The sequence below is a fragment of the Bos indicus x Bos taurus genome, chromosome 4, assembly GCF_003369695.1.
Source record: "Bos indicus x Bos taurus breed Angus x Brahman F1 hybrid chromosome 4, Bos_hybrid_MaternalHap_v2.0, whole genome shotgun sequence".
NCBI lineage: Eukaryota > Metazoa > Chordata > Mammalia > Artiodactyla > Bovidae > Bos > Bos indicus x Bos taurus.
The window spans coordinates 70,700,181-70,726,510 of NC_040079.1; the positions used below are offsets into that span (position 1 = coordinate 70,700,181).

Here is a 26,330-nt window from a genome sequence, read left to right on the forward strand (position 1 = left end):
AAACAAAACCATATGGTCAATTTAGGGAGATTGGGTACAAGGGGATTAACTGTGGGCAATTTCATCTCATGCTCTAGGAGCCTTGGACAGCATTACCAAGTATTTCCAGATGTCTCTAGAGGCTGAGGAGCGTGTGAATGCCTCCACCACAAGTTCCAACAGCACGGTGGAGGAGTCGGCCCTCACTAGAGACAGGGTGGAAGATTTTATATTGGAGCGAGAGTCGCAGTTCAGAGAGAAACAGGAGGAGCAGGCCCGCCTTCTGGATGAACTGGCAGGCAAACTACAAAGTCTTGACCTTTCATCTGCTGCCGAAATGGTAAGGTTTGAGTTTGGCCCCCAGGCTGCCATGCTACAAGAGAAAAAATACCCTGCTTTGTCTTTAACACTGTCCACTTTGCAGATGAGTCAGCGGGAGGGAAACCGGTCTGGGGTTTCTGTGACCAAGCCAGATTAAAAACAGCAGCATGTGAGTTTCCGCCTTCCTCTCGCAGCAATTTCTCTGTGGTACAACCAAAGAATCAGGACTACTCTCCCATGCTGCTGAATTGACTCACTTCTTATCTAAATGGGATTCTTTTTACACTGTGGACATTTTTTTTAAAACTTTGTTCTGACTTGAAGTGCAAATTGCATCCCAGTGAAACAATTCAGAATCATTCTCAGAGAGACTGCCTAAAAAAAATAAAGGGAGCTAAAGAATTTTTTTTAATGGATAGGTTATTAGTTAAAATGTTCCTTTGTCCTAGTAACTTTACATAGTTAAGATTAACCTGAGACCAGCCTAGAAAGTATATTTACTTCCCAGAAGCTTTTAAAAAAATAACTGGAGTGAAATGAAATTGAGTGATGAGTTTAATGGAAATCAGGCAGAAAGCAAAAAAAAAAAAAATCCAAACTAGGTTTTTCTTCCTCTTGCTCCCTTACTATTTTTCATAGAAGAATACTTATCTGAGAGAAGCTGCAGGGTGTTGTTTATAACCTTTATAAGGCTTCTGCTCTCTTGGCTTTAGAAATAGAGGATCAGTACAAGAAGGGGTAAAGTGAATTCATGGGAGGCTGGGAGTTCAGACTTCATTACAATTTTGTCTTGGTGACAGTCTTCCGTTCCTGAAACAGACAAAAACACTGTGCTGTATTATGACAAAGTTAATTGATGCCTACAAGATTATGTTTTCATTACCTTAGGAAACTTGATAGCATCTAATGGAAAGTTAGGAGATCTCTTACCATTTGTTTAATACACAAACAGAGGCGTAGAGAAATATGTATTCGCACCTAACATGAGACAAAGCTGCCATATGCAGGCATGAAACGCCAATTCTCTGTCTTTCTTCAATAGTGACTCCTTCCTTATAAATTCTAATTAAAACTAGTCATCACAAGTTTCTCCAAACTAAAATGAAAAGCAGCTAAGGATGCTAGAGTATGTCTGCTTTGCAGCAGGGGGCATCTTGGGAATAGGTGGCCTGTGGGCAAGCTTCCTCCAGCTATTAAGAACGGGAGCCCGCCTGTGCCTGCTTTCCATCAGTTGAGTGGCCTAGAAACTTGCCACCTTCTTCCCATCTCTCATTGTATGTGCCTGTTAATAATCTTGTGAGAACTCCCTTTTTAGGTTCCACACCACCACTTTTTGTGTAGAAAGATTTTTGCTCCTTTGTGTTTTTCCAGGACCTTCGGTTCTGTCTTTGTGTATATTTAGTTAGACTGATGATGTTTTCTTCCAGGCCTGCCAGGCTGATGAAATAAAACAGATCTCCTAGGGTGTTAGAATGTTTTTAGAAAGTATCCCTGAGGTCTTAAGCCTTCTTGATTAAGGCTTGTGTTCTTGTATAGCATGCAGAATAAACTTTATTTTCTGAAGATTTTTATGTGCTATAAACCAGATACATGAAAGAGTATTATTTTAAGAGATAATAAGATAATTATCACAGAACTATTAAGTTATTGAGTAGACTGTATTTTGAAAAAACTACTCTTCTTAAAAGAAGTACCAGCATGCTTTGTTTGGGAGTATTCTGTTAACTATTTTTCACTGTAGTATAGCTTTTCCCTCTTTTCAACATGAGCATTTTCCACAAAATAGCTCTAAACACAGTTTGTCTTCCTGCTCAGCCTTTTCCGTCATATAGCAAACCTGTAGTTTATCGATTTGCCATATATATTCTACAACCAAGCCTTTGGAAGTTTCTGGCAGGTGAGAGAGGAGGAGTCTGGCAGGGGCTTTGGGGGTTATTTGGAAAAATTATACCCACCTTTATTTTCTCTCTTCCTCTCCCATGTGGAATGTTCCCCACTTCTGCTAAAAATCTAACCAACCCACTCTCCTTCCCCAGCTACAATCCTCAGTAATCTCCATCTGCTTTCTTTCTTACTTGATCTGACCTATTTTTGGCTGTTTTCCCTAGAGTTAACGTGTCTTCCTAACTAGACATAAAGTTACTAAAAGGCCTGATTATGGGTCTTTTATATCACCCTTTTTACCAGAACAGTTAACAGGCTACTAGGTCCGTTCTCGATACCATTTTTTCTTTCGGTAAATTCAACCAGTTAGGAGACCTTTCAAAGGATGCATTCTTTGGCTTTCATATCAGCAGACTTCAACTGGATGGAGCAGAGCCCCTACGTGTGGTATTAGGGCAGAAGGTACTGAAAGCACTGATGCAGGGTTAAATCACTATTGCCTTGGAAGGAAGCAAGCTGGCTTACCCCTAAGCTCTTTGCTCCTCTCTATCCTGAACACTTTTCCAAGCACCCTTGCTGAGGACCACCTACACACTCTTGGGCCACCCAGGCCCTGCACAGCTGTTGGCTACCTTGGACTCACTCTGCACCCCGTGCTTGTTCCTTGGCTTTGTTGCAGACGTGTGGAACGCCTCCAGGGGCCTCCTGTTCCGAGACGGAATGTGGCGGCCCAAACTGCAGAACTGACGAAGGAGAAAAAAAGTGTGGTGGGCCTGGCTGTGGTGGGCTGGTCACTGTTGCACACAGCGCCTGGCAGAAAGCCATGGACTTTGACCGAGATGTCCTGAGTGCCCTGGCTGAGGTGGAGCAGCTCTCCAAGATGGTAATTCAGTGGATGGCCTATTTTTGTTGGCTTTCAGTTATGGAGGACCTGAACGGGAGAAATCAATCTCAAATGCTGACTAATAAGAAAGGGCAAAAGTTTTTGTAAGATCAGGGAGATGAGGTTTTATTCATAGGTGGACTAAGAATTTGCTTATTTCTCATGATAATTTGAAATATCCATGTAAATAACCATTGGTCCAGGGTTATGAATACATCCAGCTTTTATTTCAATTGAGCTTGGAACCTGAGAAAAAGACTAAAGAACAACTGGGGAAAGAAATTGTATATGCTAGCCCTAGCTATGTAAGACCGCTGTATAGGAACTGATATACTGATGACTTTGTCTACACAATAGTATGGTTGAATGCGAGACATTTCTAAAACCCATGATTCCAAATACAGTTTTTCGTCATCATTTTCTGGATCATTTATAGTATTCTCGTCTGTTTGAGTGACATTGTTCCATGCGTATTTTACTCCCCATATATAGGTCTCTGAAGCAAAACTGAGGGCTGATGAGGCAAAACAGAATGCTCAAGATGTTCTGTTGAAAACCAATGCTACCAAAGAAAAAGTGGACAGGAGCAATGAGGATCTGAGAAATCTGATCAAGCAAATCAGGAACTTTTTGACCCGTAAGGAATTTTTTCGTTTTACTTTTAGATATTTCTTCCTATCTAGGAATATAAAACAAATTTTTAAGAGTACTGGAGAGGCCATAATTCAAATCTGCAGTTTTGATAAAATCAACTTCTTGCAGGGGATAAAATACTTCCAAATTTTAAAGTATTTCCATATTAGGAAATATTTTCATTTCTTAACATTTATGTTCAGTTCAGTTGCTCAGTCATGTCTGACTCTTTGCGACCCCATGAATCGCAGCATGCCAGGCCTCCCTGTCCATCACCAACTCCCAGAGTCCACTCAAACTCATGTCCCTTTAGTCGGTGATGGCATCCAGCCATCTCATCCTCTGTCGTCCCCTTCTCCTCCTGCCCCCAGTCCCTCCCAGCATCAGGGTCTTTTCCAATGAGTCAACTCTTCACATAAGGTGGCCAAAGTACTGGAGTTTCAGCTTCAGCATCAGTCCTTCCAATGAACACCCAGGACTGGTCTCCTTTAGGATGGACTGGTTGGATCTCCTTGCAGTTCAAGGGACTCTCAAGAGTCTTCTCTAACACCACAGTTCAAAAGCATCAATTCTTCGGCGCTCAGCTTTTTTTACAGTCCAACTCTCACATCCATACATGACCACAGGAAAAACCACAGCCTTGACTAGACGGACCTTTGTTGGCAAGTAATGTCTCTGCTTTTTAATATGCTGTCTGGGTTGGTCATAACTTTCCTTCCAAGAAGTAAGCGTCTTTTAATTTCATGACTGCAGTCACCATCTGCAGTGATTCTGGAGCCCAAAATCTGACAGTTTCCACTGTTTCCCCATCTATTTCCCATGAAGTGATGGGACCAGATGCCATGATCTTCGTTTTCTGAATGTTGAGCTTTAAGCAAACTTCTTCACTCTCTACTTTCACTTTCATCAAGAGGCTTTTGAGTTCCTCTTCACTTTCTGCCATAAGGGTGGTGTCATCTGCATATCCGAGGTCATTGATATTTCTCCCAGCAATCTTGATTCCAGCTTGTGCTTCTTCCAGCCCAGCGTTTCTCATGATGTACTCTGCATATAAGTTAAATAAGCAGGGTGACAATATACAGCCTTGACGGACTTCTTTTCCTATTTGGAACCAGTCTGTTGTTCCATGTCCAGTTCTAACTGTTGCTTCCTGACCTGCATACAGAGTTCTTAGCTGTATATAAATAATCTCTAATTTATGCAGATATAAGACATACTTGATGTGATACCCAAATAGTAAGAAGTCAGACATGTACTATGAGAATTGAATTTGGAACTTGTGTTAGAGAATACATGTAATGTCATTAGAACCTTAATTATAAGGATTTTTTGTTTTTTTGGCATTGTCCCCAAAGCTTTGTAATCCTATTGTTTTGAGGATATTTTATTTATGATTAGATAGCTCTATGTCTTAAGCATTCTGTACAGAAATAGAAAATCTCCAGGATTTGTGGTCCAGCTCATAAATGTTGCTGGTCACAGTTTGAGTTCCATCAGTGAGGATGGTTGTGGTTGCAAGTTAAACTCTCAACTGAAATGGATGTAATCAAAACAGAGATGTCTTTTATAATACATAATCAGTTCAGTAGTAGCTCCATGATTCTGGAATCCATGCATTTCTCATCTTTCTGCTCTGTCATTTTAATTAAGCATATCAACTCTTCTCAGGCTCACTCCTCCTCATTACAAGGTGGCTGCCAAAGTTCCACAAAGACACAATAATAGCTAATGGAAAAAAAGACCAGCTATTTCTTTATTGTATCATTTTTAAATAGAGGAAAGTCTTTGAAAAGTCATTTCCATAAATCTCATTGGCCAGAAATGAGTACCATGTATAGATGTCACTGATACAGTAATTCCATACAGTAATGGGATTACTGTAATTGGCAGGCTAATCAGTATTTAACTCTGAACTGATAAGCTTACCTTAACTTACAGGTTGGTACCTGAACAAAATCAGTATTCTGTTAGTAAGGAAAAAGGGAGAATAACTTAGTAATAAGGAGCCAACAGTATTTGCTAAAAATATCTTATGGAATATTCTGTGATGGTCATCATTCAGTTGTGTATTTCCCTGGGCTTCATAATTTTAATATTCTTTCAGTTAAAAAAAAAAGGCTTAAAAATCAATGACATACTTAGAATTTAAACTCTGGTATTTATCTTTTCAGACTTGACATTTGAAACTCCTTGAAGACAACTATATTGACTCTCTTGCTTCTCTGACTGGATTGTCTAATTTCCTGAATCCAGATACTTTATTAGGGATTTCAACACTTACATCTGCATTTACAGCAGTAGTCTTTTAACTGAAAGTTTTCATTGCCTTTTAGGATCAAGTTCCAGCTTTTTACCTTTGCCTGTAGAGTGTTCTACAATCTGAACTGAACAACACTTCACTCAACTTCCACATAACATGCTCTGCCCATCCTGTCTCTCCAACCAGAGATGTTCTTTCTTCTCTCAAATCCTCTCATCCTTCAACACCCTCCAGAGTCTTCCCTGACAACCCCAGCTCGTCACCATCTCCAGTAGTATGCATTGTCTGCATTACTTTTCCTGTGTGTAGGTCTCATCTCCCCAACTCAAATTAAAAACGCTTACATAGGAAGTACCTTTGCTTGGTATAAGCCCACCAGGCTGAACACACAGTAGTAGATGACCAATATGGTTGAAAGAGTGAGCCATCTTTGCTTTTTACTTTTAACAGAAGATAGTGCTGATCTAGACAGCATTGAAGCAGTTGCTAATGAAGTCTTGAAAATGGAAATGCCTAGCACTCCACAGCAGTTACAGAACTTGACAGAAGATATTCGTGAACGAGTTGAAAGCCTTTCTCAAGTAGAGGTTATTCTACAGCAAAGTGCGGCTGACATTGCCAGAGCTGAGATATTGTTAGAAGAAGCTCAAAAAGCCAGGTATCTGAACACAGTTTTATATGCCATTTAGCGGAGCTCATTTTGTGTATCTCTTCCTCCTCCTCCTAAGTCACTTAAGTCGTGTCCGACTCTGCGACCCCATAGACGGCAGCCCACCAGGCTCCACTGTCCCTGGGATTTGTGTATCTAGCATGGAGTAGTCTTTTCTTTGATCAGTGACATTTCTCACCGAGTGACCTGTGGGAGTCTCTCTGCATCACTTCAGGAAAGCTGGTCTTTAAAAGAAGACCAAGTACTTTTTTCTTGTTCACACGTATCACCCTGTTCTTTTTACTCAGCAAAAGTGCAACAGATGTTAAAGTCACTGCAGATATGGTAAGGGAAGCTCTGGAAGAAGCAGAAAAGGCCCAGATTGCAGCAGAGAAGGCAATTAAACAAGCAGATGAAGACATCCAGGGAACCCAAAACCTGCTCACTTCGGTAAGAGACTGCAGTTATTGTTGCATATGGGAGAAACACACTCATACATACATTTGTCAGGAAAGAAGCACATCTGACCATTACCTATAATGATTCTTACAGCTGAACATCAAAGGAGTCTTTTAATAAATCTGTACTCCCTTAGCACAGATGCTAAAAGTCTTGTTTTCTAGGGAAAAAAAGGAGCATGAAAACAAACATTAAACCCCCTTTCATTTGCATCCCCACAAAAAGCCTTATGAAAGATATGAGTTTCCAGTTCCTTCAAGGAATAAGATTCTAATATTTAGTATGAAACATACTATTAATTCATATTTAGTTTTAGAACATCTCCAGATGGAGAGACAGGATGGGCAGAGCAAGCTTTTGCAGCCCAAAAGCAACTACATAGTTAAGACTAGATTTATGAGGTGATCATTCACAAAAACTTTACTAGTTTTGAAAACCACTGGAAAGCAATGAATTAAATTGTCTGCTTCTGATACCTAATTTTAGATGAATCTGATAGAGCTCTTACTTCCCAGATGGCTCAGTGGTAAAGAATCCACCTACCAATGCAGGAAACATGGGTTTGATTCCTGGGTCAGGAATATCCTCTGGAGAACCCCCTCCAGTATTCTTGCCTAGAAAATCGCATGGACAGAAGAGCCTGGCGGGCTACAGTCCATTGGGTTGCAAATGAGTCAGACATGACTTAGCAACTAAACAGCAATAGAGCTCTTACAGCTAGACAATCTGTTTTATGCAGAATACATGGGAAATACCCTTAGAGCCTACCAAATATTAAAGGCATTCACTAAAAAAAGAATTATTCACATGGATTTAGTGCTCTAGTCTAAAAACTTAAAACTCTGAAATAAGATGCTTCTCTTACTGGCTGTCAATCCCCCTTCTCAAGACAACCCATCATATTTAAAACCTGGGAGATGGTTTTTCAATCTGCTTTCCCTACCATTAGTTAATATAAGCCCATCTTCCTCTATTCCATTACCCTCAGTAAAATGAAGCCAGACAGCTCCTCAGCCACTTTAAGTTTTGAATATATATATATATATATATGACCCTTTGTTTGGGCTACTTAATCAAGTTTAGAAAAATTGTATTTTCACCCCCAGTCTATGTTCCAACCCTTTGCTTTATCTCTAGGTTTTTCAATCTTGTCAGTGTGCTGTTAACATGTAAATGAACTTTAAATGACTTTTAAAAAATGACTATTTTGAAAAGCAAAATGGAAACTATTAATCAAATTGTAGATGCAATATTTGGCTTGATGATGCAATTTATTTAAAGATGAAACCCTGGAAGGTAGGAAGTGTTTCAGGTAAACAGTAAGAAAGAGAAGCTCTAAACCATATTAATGAAAGCTTGACACAAACTATTCACTTACTTACTCTAAGTGTTATCTTCTAAGAATTGTTTTCTAACTAATGGGTGAACTCTCAAATCAAGAATCATTTGGTTTCAAACAGTTATAACTTTGAGCATATGTGTATACTGATCCATTAGTTATGACATTATTCTTCAGAGTTATTCTACAGAATAGAACCATCCTTGAAGATCATTTTTAAGGAAAATAGGTGCTCAGTGAAACTGGTTCTTCTGTCATGGGTCAAGCTTACTTTGGCTAGCTTTAAAAAAAAAAATCAGTATTTATTGATTATACTTTGAAAAGAGATCAAACATGGACCCTCCCCAGTTGCCCAGATGAGATACTTTTACCCTAAATAATTCTTGAGTACTTACAGCTTCCAGTTGTAACTTTCCCAGATCTATGCCACGTCACAATCCTATAGTAACTTTTCATAGTTTTAACATTCCAGGTTTCCAGGTCTTCATTAATTAGCTGAAAACACTCAAATTAACTTTGCAGGTAGCTCCCAAAGTGCTTTAATCTCCACTACTAGAGCTTAACATTTACAATTGATAGAAAAAAAACTAAAATTGACTGGAAGTTATGATTTCCCCACCCACATTAATTGAGAAAGTTATGTGGCTATCCCTTTGCTCACATCAACTTCCTTGTGAACACTGTGTAGCCAGAGTTTGCAGGTGTCCTTAAAATGCTTTCTTGGCACATCACACTGCCTGGGAGTGGTTCAGTAAGAAAAAATTTACGTAAATTTCAGCCTAGACTGTCAGAAGTACTGAAAGAATAAAATATATGAGATGTATCAGAGACTGTTTTGAAGTTGGGCACTTTGTATCAGCTTTCTTGAAATTTTTAGTAATTACTTCTGTTGTTCTAGAGCAGTGGCACAGTAGCCTTTAAAATTTTTCTCTACACTTGAATTCATACCACTTGCTACCACTTCTTGAATTAATTGCTGAATATAATCTATTATATACTTTCAGATAGAGTCTGAAACAGCAGCTTCTGAGGAAACTTTGTTCAATGCCTCCCAGCGCATCAGCGAGCTAGAGAGGAATGTGGAAGAACTTAAGCGGAAAGCTGCCCAGAATTCTGGGGAGGCAGAATATATTGAAAAAGTAGTATACACTGTGAAGCAAAGTGCAGAAGATGTTAAGAAGGTAAGTAGAGCTTTGTTACTGCACAGCTGTGTGAACAAGGGAGCAAGCGCTCTCCTCCAGGCCTTTCTTGGAATGGTTATTCATCAGAAACATCTTGGGTGACCTGTTTTGAAACAGCAGTCTTTAAAGACAAAGATGGAAAAGAATGGGAGTGGATATGAAAATATCCATACATGAGATGTAGGCCCTCAAATCCAAACTTGGATTAGGGTTTAGAAAAATGAAATTAATTTAACAAGCATATTGAACTTATATTTCAATTAGGAAGAGCTTTATGGCAAACAGTAAATTACCTGTTCATTTGAGAAATCTTTTAAAGCGGGGTAGAAAATGCTTAAAGAATCCCTAGACAACAGCTGGTATAGAACCGTATCTTACCTCTTCTGTGCTCATTTGGAATTAACCACCTCTTCCCTCTAACTGGAAGGTACTATATTTTGCAGAGGAAAGTCTCAAGCCCCCATTTTTGACTAGAAGCCAAGTAGTCACTGAAACACATTTAATTTTTAAATTTGTGTCAGTAAATATTTATCACTAAAGAAACCTTTTTAAACTTTTCAAGGGAGTGTTGAAACTCTTAAATGAATAGTAGGAAGCTATAAACTGAATGAAATCAAGACTTTTCCTTGAAGCTACTGTAGTTTTTAGGCATTATTACAGATAACTTCCCTATACCTTAGTCAACGGTCCTCCCACTTTTTTCTGATGTCTAAATATTTGGATCTCAGCACACCTACGTTTGAGAAAATCTATTTCTCTAACTCTCCTTCCATGAATTTTCCTACAACACCTGCAAAGAAAAAGCCTGTCCCCCAGGGACCTACAGGAACTCCACCATGTCTTTGACATATTTTCATTTAAAAAAATAATGTCCGGAAAAAAACTCAGTCATTTGTGGAGACATGGACGGACCCAGAGACTAATACAGAGTGAAGTAAGTCAGAGAGAGAGAAAAAAAACGTTGTACATTAACACATAGATGTGGAATCTGAAAAAACTGATATAGACAATCTTATTTACAAAGCAGAGAGATACAGATGTAGAGAACAAACGTATGGATACCAAAGGGGAATGGGGAGTTGGGGGTGAGGTGAATTGGGAGATTGGGATTGACATGACATATATGTACTATTGATACTGTCTATAAAATAGATAAGTAATGAGAACCTGCTGTATAGCAAAGAGAACTCTCTACTCAGTGCTCTGCGATGACCTAAATGGAAAAGAAATCCAAAAAACAGGGGATACACACATACATACAGCTGATTCACTTTGTTGTATGTACAGTAGAAACTAACACAACCCTGTAAAGCAACTCTATTCCAGTAATAACTGAAAAATATAGAAAATAAAAATTATGTCAATATTATATCTAATTATACCATTTCAAGTTAATGTTTTCAGTTACTTACTCTTGCGTAGCTTGAAACCTGAGTACCTGTGGTGATGGCCTTTAATTCAGAATGCTGGCTGTGCAAGTTAGCATCTATGTGATCTAATATTGCCACAATTATATTACTGACACTAACATTATTACCTTTTTTTACCAAAATGTGGAACTGCAGACTCTGGACAATGAACTTGATGAAAAGTACAAGAAAGTAGAAAATTTAATTGCCAAGAAAACCGAAGAGTCAGCAGATGCCAGAAGGAAAGCAGAAATGCTACAAAATGAAGCAAAAACACTTTTGGCTCAAGCAAACAGCAAACTGCAACTCCTGAAAGGTAGATTTTTTTTTTTAACTTATTATTAGAGTTTATTTAAAAGGTAAAGTACCATTCACTCTGTCTCAAGCACTTAGAGCCTTATAATAAAAGAGGATCAGTCTTTGATTTTGAGATCATCATAGTATAACTGCTCAGACATTTTATTTTTATTTCCCACAGATTTAGAAAGAAAATATGAGGACAATCAAAAATATTTAGAAGATAAAGCTCAAGAATTAGTAAGACTGGAAGGAGAAGTTCGTTCACTCCTAAAGGATATAAGCCAGAAAGTTGCTGTTTATAGCACCTGCTTGTAACAAAGGAGGGGGAGCTGTAAGTAAAAGATGGCTGAGGTGACCAAAGCAAAATCATTACCTTTTAAAAACTGACTTAATGATCTTCAAAATAAAACTCAACCTATTTAATGTTTTTAATCACCACATTTTGTATGGAGTTAAATAAAGTACAAAGCTTTTATATAAATATATATTGAGTATATTTTTCCTGATTTAGTATTTATGAATTCCTTTAACAAAGAAGGCTATTTTCGTGGTATGCATTTATAAGCTCACTGATTGTCTCCATGGAGATGCTAATTTCTGTTATGTCTATAGGCCAGTATCACTCATCTGTTTGGGTCAATATCCTCCACAAATCCACCCCCAAAAATCACCTTCCAGTTGGATTCCCAGATCGAAATTAGAAAGGAAGGAAGTACCCTAAGCTACCCTCACCATCTCAGTGGCTGCTCAGTTGATCCAAATCTACTCTAAGTACTCCTTACTCTAGAAAAGAGAACAAAAAAGCAGCAACTTTTAGGGAAGGGTTGAAACTAGAAAGGCATGAAACTAGAAATCAAGCACAGAAAAAGCATCAAGAAAAAAACAACTGCATGCAAACTAAACAACATCCTAATAAAAAACCAATAGGTTTAAAGAGGAAATCCAAAAGGAAATTTAAAAATACCCTGAGACAAATGACAATTAAAAAAAAACAAACATACAAATCTATGGGATGCAATAAAAGCAGTTACAGGCCTTCTTTAAGAAACAAGAAAAATCTCAAAAACACTTAACCCACAACCTAAAAGAATTAGAAAAAGAACAAACAAAACAGTCAACAGAAGGAAGGAGATAATACAAAGAAATCACTACTAATAACACAGATTTATATGCTGAGAATTATGAAATATTAATAAAGGAAATTAGTGACTCGAAATGGAAAAATATCCCAAGCTCTTGGATTGGGACAATTAATGTTAAAATGGCAATACTATCCAAAGCAATTACAGATTTAATGTGATCTCTATCAAAATTCCCAAAGAATAGCAAAGGGAGATAAGAAAGCCTTCCTCAGTGATCAATACAAAGAAATAGAGGAAAACAATAGAATGGGAAAGACTAGAGATCTCTTCAAGAAAATTAGAGATACCAAGGGAACATTTCATGCAAAGATGCGTACAATAAAGGACAGAAGTGGTATGGACCTAGCAGAAGCAGAAGATATTAAGGGGTGGCAACAATATACAGAAGAACTATTAAAAAAAAAATCTTCATGACCCATATAACCACGATGGTGTAATCACTCATCTACAGTCAGACATCCTGGAATGCGAAGTCAAGTAGGCCTTAAGAAGCATCACTACAAACAAAGCTAGTGGAGGTGATGGAATTCCAGTTAAGCTGTTTCAAATCTTAAAAGATGATGCTGTGAAAATGCTGCACCCAATATGCCAGCAAATCTGGAAAACTCAGCAGTGGCCACAAGACTGGAAAAAGTCAGTTTTCATTCCAATCCCAAAGAAAGGCAATGTCAATGAATGCTCAAACTAGTGCACAATTGCATACATTTCACACGCTAGTAAAGTAATGCTCAAAATTCTCCAAGCCAGGCTTCAACAGTACGTGAACCATGAACTTCCTGATGTTCAAGCTGATTTAGAAAAGGCAGAGGAACCAGAGATCAAATTGCCAATATCCACTAGATCACAAGAGAGTTCCAGAAAAACATCTACTTCTGCTTCACTGACTATGCCTTTGACTGTGTGGATCACAATAAACTGTGGAAAATTCTGAAAGAGATGGGAATCCCAGACCACCTGACCTGCCTCCTGAGAAATCTGTATGCAGGTCAAGAAGCAACAGTTAGACCTGAACATGGAACAATAGACTGGTTCCAAATTGGGAAAGGAGTACATCAAGGTTGCATATTCTCACCGTACTTATTTAACTTATATGCAGAGTACATCATGTGAAACGCTGGGCTGGACGAAGCACAAGCTGGAATCAAGGTTGCCAGGAGAAATATCAATAACTTCAGATATGCAGATGATACCACCCTTATGGCACAAAGTGAAGAGGAACTAAAGAGCCTCTTGATGAAAGTGAAAGAGAAGAGTGAAAAAGTTGACTTAGTTAAAACTCAACATGCAGAAAACTCAGATCATGGCATCTGGCCAGTCCCATCACATGGCAAATAGATGGGGAAACAGTGGAAACAGTGACAGACTTTATTTTTGGGGGGCTCCAAATCACTGCAGATGGTAAATGCAACCATGAAATTAAAAGGTGCTTGCTCCTTGGAAGAAAAGTTATGACCAACCTAGACAGAATATTAAAAAGCAGAGACATTACTCTGCCAAAGTCAAAGCTATGGTTTTTCCAGTAGTCATGAATGGATGTGAGAGTTGGAATATATAAGCCAAAGAATTGATGCTTTTGAACTGTGGTGTTGGATAAGACTCTTTAGAGTCCCTTGGACTGCAAGGAGAGCCAGTCCATCCTAAAAGAGATCAGTCCTGAATATCCATCAGAAGGACTGATGCTGAAACTCCAATACTTTGGCCACCTGATGCGAAGAAGTGACTTATTTGAAAAGACCCTGATGCTGGCAAAGATCGAAGGCGGGAGGAGAAGGGGACAACAGGATGAGATGGCTGGATGGCATCACCGACTCAATGGACATGAGTTTGAGTAAAATCTGGGAGTTGGTGATGGACAGGAAGGCCTGGCATGCTGCAGTCCATGGGATCACAAAGAGTTGGACACAACTGAGCGACTGAACTGATCAAGTACCCATGACATTTTTCACAGAACTAGAACAAACCCTAAAATTTGTATGGAACCATAAAAGACCCAGAATTGCTAAAGCAATCCTGAGGAAAAAAAAAAATCTGGAGCTGTAACACTCCCAGACTTCAAACAATGCTACAAAGACACTACGACAGTAGTCAAAAAGATAATGGCATTGGTACAAAAAGACATGGATCAATGGAACAGAAGAGAGTCCAGAAATACACCCACACACCTACCATCAACTTTCAACAAAGGAGGCAAGGATATACAATGAGAAAAAGACAGTCTCTTCAGCAAGTGGTGTTGGGACAGCCACATATAAACCAATGAAGTTAGAACACAGCCTCACACCATACACACAAATAAAATGGCTAAAATGAAATAATGCCATTTGCAGTAATACAGATGGATCTAGAGATTATCATACTAAGTGAAATAGGTTAGAAAGAGAAACAAATACCATATGACTACCATTTACATAGGATGAGATGGTTAGATAGCATCACGGACCCACTGGACATGAATCTGAGCAAAGTCCAAGAGACTGGAAGACAGAGGAGCCTGGGGTGCTTCAATGTACGGTATAGCAAAAAGTCAGACATGTCTTAGCAGCTCAACACCACCACCACTTACCTGTGGAATCTAAAATAGGATACAAATCAGCATATATATGAAACAGACTCAGAGATAAAGAAGAGACTTATGGTTGCCACAGCAGAGGGGGCGTAGGGAGGAAAGGAATGGGAATTTGAGATTAGCAAAGGCATATTATATATGGCATGGATAAACAAAGTCCGACTGTATAGCAGAGGGAACTATACTCACGATCCTCTGACAAGTCATAATGGAAAATATATATAGGTATAACTGAGTCACTTTGCTGTACTGAAGAAATTAATACAAATTGTAAATCAACTAGACTCCAATAAAATTTTTAAAAACCAGAGGGCTGTCACCTACAACAGGGCTAGGGTTGCTGAGGGGAATGTTTAAACTGAGCCAACGTTTAGGGACACTGCTTATGCCAAGGGGGCAGGTCTACAAAAGTACAGAAGGATGCTGTCATTTCTCAGATCTTACATTGTATTTTATTTAATTTCACAATCTGGTAACAATCACTTATTCCACAGGACAAAGAAGATACATGGACCATAACTGTCAAGGCTTTGTCAACTTCATAGCTGAGTTAGCTGGAAACAGGCCAGGCCCTAAGTGACTTTTTCACACCTTCTCCTTAGAGCAAGGCTATTCTGTATTCCACTTAACAACCACCCACACATCTAACACAGCTGCATTTGAAGCTGGGCCCAAACAAAAGTTACGGTTATGTAAACAGCTGTAAATTCGACAATAAGGCAACTTTCTTCTGGTTCCAAGCATTTATTTGTCACTCTTATTTAGGTAGAAATCCTAATAACTAACAAAGTGGTTGTGCCTCCTCATCTGCTAGAGCATCTAAATCTTTTTCCCCCTTGATTATAAGTATTTTACTTACAATTAAGTAGAAGTAGAAACCTTCACTACTCCTCATTCCTTTTCAGCCAAACAACTAAAAATCTCACTTTGAAATTACTCTTTTTCATTGAAATTACTAATTTTAATCAGCTCAATGAACTGGGCAACTAACAGCCCCATCGTCACAAGTCAAGAGAATACTTAGAACTTAGTACATAACAAGTGAACACTTAAAATTTGTTTTATACAGGACTTCATTCCCAGATATATTTTCACTCTCATACTGAATGAGAACCTTTAAAGTTGCATTTAACTATTATTTTGTGTCTCTACTGCTAGTAGTCCATATTAAATTATATTTCACTATTCTTTAATCAGATCTTTCTACCTAGAGTAGAGGACACATTTTAAGTTTAAATAAATTAGCACTTCACAGGATATTGGGATTTCAGATTTTAAAAAGATTCAGTTTATTACCAATAACAGGGAATAGCACATTCAGACCAACACTCCTATAGATTAACTGAAAACTCTGAATTTTAAAAAAAGTAAGGTTACTGGACAACAATCAGAAGTAGGTGGGGGTGGGGAGGGAGAGTACCACTCAAACAACAGCACTGGGTGGAATTCTCATTTTTAATAGCTTTTCACTTGAGGGCAAATCCCAGGAAGTGGCAACTTGAGCAGAAGCCAAGTTTTACTGGTTAAGGAATCAGAGGACAGAGTTTGGGGAAAACAACAGCAAATGAAATGAGGGGAAGAACCCCAGAAAAGACAGGTCTAATAAATTCTGCACATTCCTTGTCCAGTCTCTGACTTACCTGTGCACTACACGTGCATGGTACAAACTTCAGCCCAAGTGAAGCTAAAACAATTGAGTAGAGATTTCAGCTGCGTTCCCCTCCATCCCACACACATAAAGACAACAAGAGTTTGGCATTCAAATCAAGTTAACTGCTCACTAAAAAATTCAATATTTTCCAGAGGTAACAGAATCCAGTCTTTAGAATGTATTGATTTATAAGGACTGTAATACAATTCAAGACCACTGGACATGTGGAAAAAAAAGGAAAATGGACTTATATGTAAATAAATTAAAACCTGAAGGTTACTAAACATTTTCCTTTAATCTCCGATCAACTGATATCTTATTCTGCATAGCCTTCTGCTTATAAACTATATTCTCCAAACTTTCCTTAATATATGTTCCTTTAAATTGCCATCAAGTGCACTGCAATTTGACAAATAAATGTGAATGACTTATGCAAAAGTCTCTTTAGTATTTAACACTTATTTAAGAAACAGTCATTTTAAATATTTATCAATAAATATTATTCTTTAAAGAAAAAGTCAATTTTACCCAGACAGGATAAACTGGAAATCCACTTAGGAAAAGAAAGACGATTAAAGATTCCCTTAGGTTGCTTCTCCAAAAATAAATGGTAAACATTTAGTAGGTATTGCTAAAACAGATGAAAGGATGATGACCTTTTAAATACCTTAGTATTGTCCTACAATGTGGAAAGAAAAGATACATCCTGGTCTATAAAAGCAATAATAAACAGTAACAAAAATATACATTAGAGGTAGTCAAAAAAAACTAGGACCATCTTGACATCCACTCAGAATAACCAGTAAATGAATATTTAAGACATATTTATTTCTGTGTCTTCATTTTCCACTGTAATACATTGCTTCTCCATCTGATACTTGATTTTTGTATATACACTGCCTTACTTTGGTTAACTGTATAACTATACTTTAGACCTCAACAGAACCTTAAAAATCTAAACAAAAATTTTACCTCTAACCACCAAGACATTGGGGATTAAAATAACTGAGATCATCATTTTTTATTTACATCAGTTTATACATGTTTCCAACTTCTTCTAATGACTGTTTCCAATGTGAAAACCAAGTTTCAAATAACCTGATCACCTTGGTTCAAACAGAGCTGTTCACATACCATACTCTAGTTGCATCCATGTAAGTAAATCCTGTATCAGAGATAACAGCTACTTAACATAAATTCAGTGACAATGAACCCTTCATAAACAGCATGAAAATATGGGTTGAAGAAAATTTTCCAGGAAGCTACTATAAGTAGCTTTTTTCCTGCAGATATTAATGCAGTGAAACAATATTAAATTTATTTAAAATATAGATAAGAGATTATTCAATTCTGTCCAAACCTATTAAATACCTTCCAAAAGTTTCCTAATTCAGTCCTAGAAATTTTTGCAGCTGTGAGCATTTCCTGTTCAGAAATGTGACCTCTACAAAAGTCCCCAGGAAATTGCAGAAAAATATAATCTTCTAATTTAAAAGTTGATTGATTTGCCAAATGATGCAGCCAAGTTTGCTTCTCTAAAAGCTTCTGATAAGGTCTGAAAGGGAAGAAATTTAGAATTAAAAACCAAGTATTTGTGGGTCAGAAGAAAATGTAGGTAGCCATTAATTGTGTGTTGTTACCGGATGGGCATGACAGACTCGAGCTATGTCTTCACAGGATGCGCCATACTCCAGTGCAAGTGCAGCTTCATTTACCATTTCACCAGCACCCTTTAAAATAATAAATCAAGAAGTAATTCTGTTTCTATGGCAAAACAACTATCATCTCATAGGACAGATTAGAATAGTTCTAAACTGCCTCCAGTTGGAAAAATCCTAACAGAAAAAAGTAGCACAGAAGAGCTTGGGCTCTGAAGAAAAATGGCCTGCATTCCAATCTTACCACTAACTACCTCAATTACTGACTGTGCTTCATTCCATTTTACTCACCTTAAAAATGGGATGAACAACACCTACTGCACAGAGCCCTGAAAACCCAAGTTAATGCATGTATTTAGGAAAAACTTGCAGAGTAAGCACTCAAATGTTCTATTATCATCACTGATACATCAGATACCTAGGGGAGGGCATACTTCAAATGCAGTGGTAGGAAAGGCTTCTCTTAGAAGGTAACATTTGAACCAAGCTAAATAAGCCAGTCATACAAAGATCTGGAGAGACAGGATTCTAAACGGTCTATAAGCACAAAGGTTTTAAAATGGGACAAGTTTTGGCCTATTAAGAAATTGTGAGAAGGTGCTCTCACTTTCTGAGATGGCCCACACTCTGTGGAGTATGTTTCTCTCTAAATAAACCAACTTCTTACCTATCAGAAAAATACAAAGAAAAAAACTGAGAGAAGGCCCATGAGACAGGGAATTAATGAGCAAAGAGAATGATTGGAAAGAGATGATGTCAGAAAGATAGTCAGGACCAAAATTCAGTGGAGCCTTGGGTGTAAGTCTGAAGTGGAAAGGACCACCAGAGAGTTTTAAGCAGGCAAATGGCCTGGTTTGTGTTTTAAAGGGAAAACTTAGTTGCGGCATGGAAAACAGAGGATATGATAGGCAAGACTGTCAGTGCTAGAAACAATCCATAAAGAGGCTATGTTCAAACTTCTGCTAGTAAATAATAACCTCAGAATGTAACCACTAGGTGGTTTTAAATTAATGTACTAAACAGCAATGTTTTCCAGAAATCCTAATGGGATTTCTGGCTTTACAATACTCACTGGTCCTAGAATATGTGCTCCCAATACTCTGTCTGTTGATTTCTGCCCGAGAATCTTCACCATGCCATCTGTGTCAGCGTTTGTCTTAGCTCTGCTGTTAGCAGCAAATGGGAATTTCCCAACTTTGTATTCAATACCCTGTGAGAGACAGAAATTGAGAGCTTACATAAATTCTCAAAAAATTCATTTCCATTTGCTGAAATCATCTACCATTTATAAGAACTAAATCCCAAGAAGGCAGTTCTTCACAAAGCATATAGAAAGAAAGACCAAAAGGTTTATCACAGAAAAATATTTTGGAAACAAACATCAAGTAAATTCAAGTGTCAGCCCACCTGGATATACTTCAAAGTCAAATGTAAGACCTCTAGAATTACTAATTTTTAAATACAGGCAAGCAAATACTCTCTCCTTTATGATACTAATAAAGTAAAAAATTATTCAAACTTACCTATAATGTTCTACATAGTTATTAAAATGCATTAATGCAATAATGACAGGGTTCTTAACCACCATGGTCAATAGGTCAAATCACACGTTAAGAATAAAACCACCCTCATTCAGAATTACCTCCTCTTTCAACTGCTCTTCTGATTTGCCAACCCAAGCAACTTCAGGGTGTGTGTAAATCACTGATGGTACACAGTTGTAGTCAATGTGTACAGCGCCACCAGCCATCCCTTCAACACAGATAATGCCTTCATCCTCTGCTTTGTGAGCCAGCATTGGCCCAGCAACCACATCACCAATTGCATAGATACTGCAAGAGAGATCAACAGAAACAGCGAACTTCTGAAATCAGACACTCATCTGCTGTTATGCCAGAGTCAAGAACTATGAGCTTCCAGTTAGTAAATCACCGAAATATAAATCAAATACAGCTCTTCCAAGTTCAAGTTCTACACTGCATAATCAAAAATTCAATTAATTATTTTTCTTTTACAGGTTATAATTTTACTATTCTACCCCAAAGCCAATGCATTTTTAAGGCATGAAAAGTGTTTATTTAAAATTATTGAAAATGCAGGTAGGTATGCAACTTACTTTGGAATTTTAGTTTGGAATCTGGTATTCACTGGAATTCTACCTCTAGTATCCAGCTCAATTCCAAGCTCTTCTAGTCCCAAATTCTGAGTAAAGGGTCGTCGGCCGATGCAAACCAGCAGTACATCACAAGTGATAACTTCAGCTTTACCACCAGAAGCAGCCTCAATACTAGGTAGTAAGCAGCATATAATTGTAAAACACATCTACATGAATAGCTGACAGATATTGGAAACTTAAGACCAGACATTACTCAAGTATTAATGACACTTCTGACAGTCTATTTTAATCATAAATAAAACATAAACAGGGTCAGGCAATGAAAAATGTACATATCCTCTAGAGGTCTATCATTTGAACCTCACAACAAAAGGCTGTAATTAACATGGTTTAAGAACACAGATCCAAGCTCAAGTAGTGCTTCTGCCCCCACCAGCTGTGAGACATTAGCCAAGTTACTTCAGTGTTGAATAAGTAGAATACCAGGCACATAGTAAGCAATCTAATCAATAATCTTACTGATTTCCCCATGCATCTGTCTAAAAATAATGATTTTACTGAATGTTGAGAGTTTAAATTGTTCTGAATGTATACTATGAAAAAGTACATAACAAATGAGAACACTGGGTTAGTTTTTCTATCATCAATGCAATCATGAATTTCAGAGGGCTGACTGGATAAGCAATACTGAGCTACACTACACAATAAAGTGGTACTAAGTTATAAAAAATCTGATTCTTAAAGCTAAATGTTTTTCTTAAAGAAACACACAGAAGGATACCATATCAAAAACAAATGTGGCATACTTACGAAACATCAATTTTTCCATCTGATTTCTTAGTAGCACCAGTAACTTTTGTGTTTAATTTAAATTTAAATCCTTGTTTTTGAAGGATACGTTGAAAGTTTTTAGATATTTCCATATCAATTCCAACACCACCAACATGACCCAAAAACTCAACTGCTGTCACATCTGCACCAAGCCTTTGCCAAACTGAGCCCTGCAAACAATAATCATGAAAATAAAGGCTTTGATAGCAAATGTTTAAAAAATCATCTTAAACAGTTTATTGTAAGGTATTTTCCTAGGTTACTATGTTCCTATTAGAAACTCTGAGGTTTAAAATTAACACTGTGACAAACATGTATGCTAATGCTAACTCACTTCAGTCGTGTCTGACTCTGTGTGACCCCATAGACGGCAGCCCACCAGGCTCCCCCGTCCCTGGGATTCTCCAGGCAAGAACACTGGAGTGGGTTGCCATTTCCCTCTCCAATGCATGAAAGTGAAAAGTGAAAGTGAAGTCGCTCAGTCGTGTCTGACTCTTAGCGACCCCATGGACTGCAGCCTACCAGGCTCCTCCGTCCACGGGATTTTCCAGGCAAGAGTACTGGAGTGGGGTGCCATTGCCTTCTCCAGACAAACATATATAACTTCATACATTTATTCATTCAGCATTTACTGAACACCTACTATATGCTAGGCACCATTTAGATGGTAGGTATACATCAGTGAACAAAACCCTGCCCTCAGAGACCTTAAATTCTGATAGAGAAGACAAATAAGTTGAATTTATGCAGAGGACAGTAAAGTGTAATGAGAAAAATAAAGGTGAAGTAGAACCAGGACTACTGCAATGAGAAGGACTGCAATTTTAAATATGTGGTCAAGGGGAAGCCCTCGTGGGGAGCGACAACTGCACAAAGACTTGGAGAAGGATGAAATACACTGGTAACTGCTTCAGAAACAGGCAAGACTGTGAAAAGGAAGGCTTTGAGGGGAAAGAAGTACCTCTTTTTGCTAATTACTGATGCTTGCAAAGTATTAATCTAGCTTCATATTTTATCTTCTCAAGATGAACATTTACTTTTTTCATTCAAATTATAATTTAAACGAAACGCTGACATTTTATTTTAACAACATTTTAACAATTATAACTTGTGAATACTTATATGTCAAATTGGCAATAGGAAGATAATTTTACAGCATTAAACAAACTATGAAAAGCTATGAATATATCCTTTGCAAGAACTTACATTAAAATCACCTAATAATTTAAAATTCATTGTAAGATTTTAGCAACTGAATAAAGTTCATGTATTTATTTTTTGTATTTCATGAATTTTGGGGGTGAGAGCTGAGTTAACTAGAGGCAATACAGTGACACTAAAAATTCAATAACAAACATACACAAAAAATAACTCGAAATTATGGACCTAAATGTAAAATCCAAGACGGTAAAACTTTTAGAAGAAAACAGGAGAGAATCATTGTGACACTGAATTAGGCAAAGACTTCTTAGCTATAACACCAAAGTACAATCCATAAAAGAAAAAAAGTAAATTAGACTTCATCAAAATTAAAAACTTCTCTTCACAAGACAGTATTATGAACACAAAAAAGAGAAACCACAGGCTAGGAAGAAATGTTTGCAAAACAACTATTTGATGAATGTTTGCAAAACAACTACTTGATAAAAAAAAATATTTGCAAAACTATTTGATAAAGAAATGTTTACAAAAAAACTATTTGATAAAGATTCTATGCAGAACTCTCAAAACTCAGTAACAAAACAAATGGACCCAAGAAAAAAACATACAAAACATTTAAACAAATACTTCAAGGACATAGAGATGGCAAAAAGCACATAAAAATATGCTTAACACTGCAACACTAGAGAAATGCAAATTAAAACCACAATGAGATACTACTGCACACCCACCAGAAAAGCTCAAATCAAAAAAACCAACAATACCAGCTACTGGTGAGCAAATGGAACTGAAACTTACAGTGCTTGGGGAGGGAGTTATAAAATGATGCAGCCCTTTTGGAGAACAGAGTTCCTTGAAAGGTTAAACACAGAATTACTCCTAGGTATATACTCAAGAGAAATGAAAACAGATGTCCAAACAAAAACTTGTACAAAAATGTTCATAGTAGCATTATTCATGTTAGTCCTCAAGTGAAAACAACCCAAATGTTCATAACTAAAGAATGGATACAGCACATTTTTAAAATTCACTGAATGGAAAATTATTTGGCCATAAAGTGAAATAAGGTATACCTAAATGTTGAGAACATTATGCTAACTGAAATAAGCCAGACACAAAATGCCACATATTGCACGAATTCCATTTATATGAAATGTTCAGAATAGGCAATAGACATAAGAAGCAGATTAGTGTTTTCCAAGGACTGGGAAAATGGAGAAATATAGAATGACTGGCGGCTCAGATGGTAAAGAATCTGTCTGCAGTAAGGGAGACCCAGGTTCAATCCCTGGGTGGAAAGATTCCCTGGAGAATGGAATGGCAACCCACTCCAGTATACCTGCCTGGAGAATTCCATGGACAGAGAAGCCTGGCAGACTACAGTCCATGGGATCACGGTAAGTCGGAAACGACTAAGCAACTTTCACTTCTTTCTGGAGTGATGAAAATGTTCTGGAATTGAGATACTGATGACAGATGCATAGCTCTGTAAATACACTAAAAATCACTGAACTGTACACTACAATCATTACATGATATGTAAGTTATAGCTCACTACAAAAAAAGGAATCACTCCTCTGAATCTAAATCAGAATAGTAAGAAACAGTTAAGAGTAGAAATGATAAGCAGCAGCACCATCTTGAGAGAACAGTAAGCAAAGCTAGACAAGTGCCATATTCTTTAGGAAAGCTGATTTCAAAATCCTTAGATAGGAAAACTCCAGTAATATCTACCATTTATTCAGAGCTTATTAAATGCAAGGCACTATGGTGCCTTAAATGTATTAACCGTATTAAATCTCAACAAAATCTTATAAGGTAATTATTCTTATCCTCGTTTTTATAATGGATTAGTTCAGAGAGGGTAATGAATTTAACAAAAACATAAAGTCATTAAGAGACAAAGCTAAGATTCCATTTTAAATCTGTCTGATTTGAAAGCACTACATTAAACTGTAATGGAAGAAAGAAAATGAACTGTAAAAAATAAGTCATATGAATAATCTTTATGAGAAAATAGATACGTATGTCGACACAGTAAGTTCTCCATAAACCTAAATTTTTAAAATGACATGTAAAAATTATTTTAATATAGTAACAGACACCTAAAACATTGTGTCAAGATGTTTAAATGACTTGAAGCTTGCAAAAAATCTAATGCAAAAGTGCAGAGATGGAAGAAACAGAGTCATTGCCTTGGGCTATTATTATGCTGATTAAAAGGAAGTAAAGCTATATGATTCCTTTATGTTTGTTTGTTTTATCCATCAGTGACAACAATTTTCAATGTGGCGTGAACAGAAGAAATAGCATTAAAATAGAAGTGAAGCCCCAAATAAAAACCAATTGTTTTGGATGAATTAATTCCCAAATCGAATAAATTAGACAGACCACAGAGTTTGGGTAACAGACAGTGAACTTTGGGAACTTAATTAGCCTAAGAGCACTGTCAAGAGGTGGGAAAGAATAGATTCTAAAAAAGAACATTCCTGGAGATTAGCTCAAGATGGTGGAGAAGGATATGAGTTCACTCCTTACAAAAACACATCTAACTGCTGAACAACCACTGACAGAAAAAACCAAACTCTGGAACCTTCCAAAATGACACCCTACATCCAAAGATAAAAAAGAAGCCACAAAGAACAGCAGGAGAGGCACAACTGCGATAAAATTAAATCACAAACCAGTTGGGTGGGCCACTCACAAATCTGAGAACAATTATACCATGGAAGTTATCCCACAGGATAACTTCTGAGATACTTCTGAGCCCCATGTAAGCCTTTCCAGCCTGAGGGATGGGAATGGGGAGGAGTTCCCAGAGAATCTGGCTTTGAAGGCCAGTGGGGTTTGATTACGTTACCAGAGTGGAAGGGTGGGCAAGAGGGATAGTTATGAAGTTTGGGACTGATATATACACACTACTGTATTTATAATGGATAGCCAGTGAATAAGTCAGAAAGAGAAAGACAAATACTGTATATGAATGCATACATATGGAATTTAGAAAGACAGTGCCGATGATCCTAAATGCAGGGCAGCATAGGAGACACAGATATAAAGAACAGACTTTTTGAACTCAGTGAGAGGTGTCAGTCAGTCAGTTCAGTCGCTCAGTCATATCTGACTCTTTGCGACCCCATGAACTGCAGCACGCCAGGCCTCCCTGTCCATCACCAACTCCCGGAGTTCACCCAGACTCACGTCCATCGAGTCAGTGATGCCATCCAGCCATCTCATCCGCTGTCGTCCCCTTCTCCTCCTACCCTCAATCCCTCCCAGCATCAGGGTCTTTTCAAATGAGTCAGCTCTTCGCATCAGGTGGCCAAAGTACTGGAGTTTCAGCTTCAACGTCAGTCCCTCCAATGAACACCCAGGACTGGTGTCCTTTAGGATGGATTCATTGGATCTCCTTACAGTCCAAGGTACTCTCAAGAGTCTTCTCCAACACCACAGTTCAAAAGCATCAATTCTTCGGCACTCAGCTTTCTTTATAGTCCAACTCTCACATCCATACATGACTACTGGAAAAACCACAGCCTTGACTAGATGGACCTTTGCTGGCAAAATAATGTTTCTGCTTTTTAACATGCTGTCCAGGTTGGTCATAACTTTCTTTCCAAGGAGCAAGCGTCTTTTCATTTCATGGTTGCAATCAACATCTGCAGTGATTTGGAGCCCCCCAAAAATAAAATCTGTCACTGTTTCCATCTGCCATGAAGTGATGGGACTGGATGCCATGATCTTCGTTTTCTGAATGTTGAGCTTTAAGCCAACTTTTTTACTCTCCTCTTTCACTTTCATCAAGAGGCTCTTTAGTTCCTCTTCACTTTCTGCCATAAGGGTGGTGTCATCTGCACATCTGAGGTTATTGATATTTCTCCCAGAAATCTTGATTCCAGCTTGTGCTT

At 37.8% G+C, this 26,330-nt stretch overlaps 2 protein-coding genes across 2 annotated transcripts in view; one reads left to right on the forward strand and one right to left on the reverse strand.

Moving 5' to 3' along the window:
• LAMB1 (laminin subunit beta 1) overlaps positions 1-11,782 on the forward strand; it is a 77,098-nt gene extending 65,316 nt beyond the window's left edge. The window contains exons 27-34 of the mRNA XM_027539649.1: positions 78-319; positions 2,864-3,067; positions 3,560-3,704; positions 6,411-6,618; positions 6,918-7,059; positions 9,412-9,588; positions 11,154-11,313; positions 11,476-11,782. Of these exons, the coding sequence (XP_027395450.1) occupies positions 78-319; positions 2,864-3,067; positions 3,560-3,704; positions 6,411-6,618; positions 6,918-7,059; positions 9,412-9,588; positions 11,154-11,313; positions 11,476-11,612 (1,415 nt within the window). The 3' untranslated portion in view covers positions 11,613-11,782. The remainder of the gene's footprint in view (positions 1-77; positions 320-2,863; positions 3,068-3,559; positions 3,705-6,410; positions 6,619-6,917; positions 7,060-9,411; positions 9,589-11,153; positions 11,314-11,475) is intronic.
• Positions 11,783-16,270: 4,488 nt separating this feature from the next.
• Positions 16,271-26,330, reverse strand: part of DLD (dihydrolipoamide dehydrogenase) — a 28,016-nt gene continuing 17,956 nt past the window's right edge. The window contains exons 9-14 of the mRNA XM_027539650.1: positions 21,241-21,431; positions 20,431-20,601; positions 19,957-20,146; positions 19,387-19,524; positions 18,297-18,386; positions 16,271-18,211 (exon numbers count right to left, since the gene is read on the reverse strand). Of these exons, the coding sequence (XP_027395451.1) occupies positions 18,146-18,211; positions 18,297-18,386; positions 19,387-19,524; positions 19,957-20,146; positions 20,431-20,601; positions 21,241-21,431 (846 nt within the window). The 3' untranslated portion in view covers positions 16,271-18,145. The remainder of the gene's footprint in view (positions 18,212-18,296; positions 18,387-19,386; positions 19,525-19,956; positions 20,147-20,430; positions 20,602-21,240; positions 21,432-26,330) is intronic.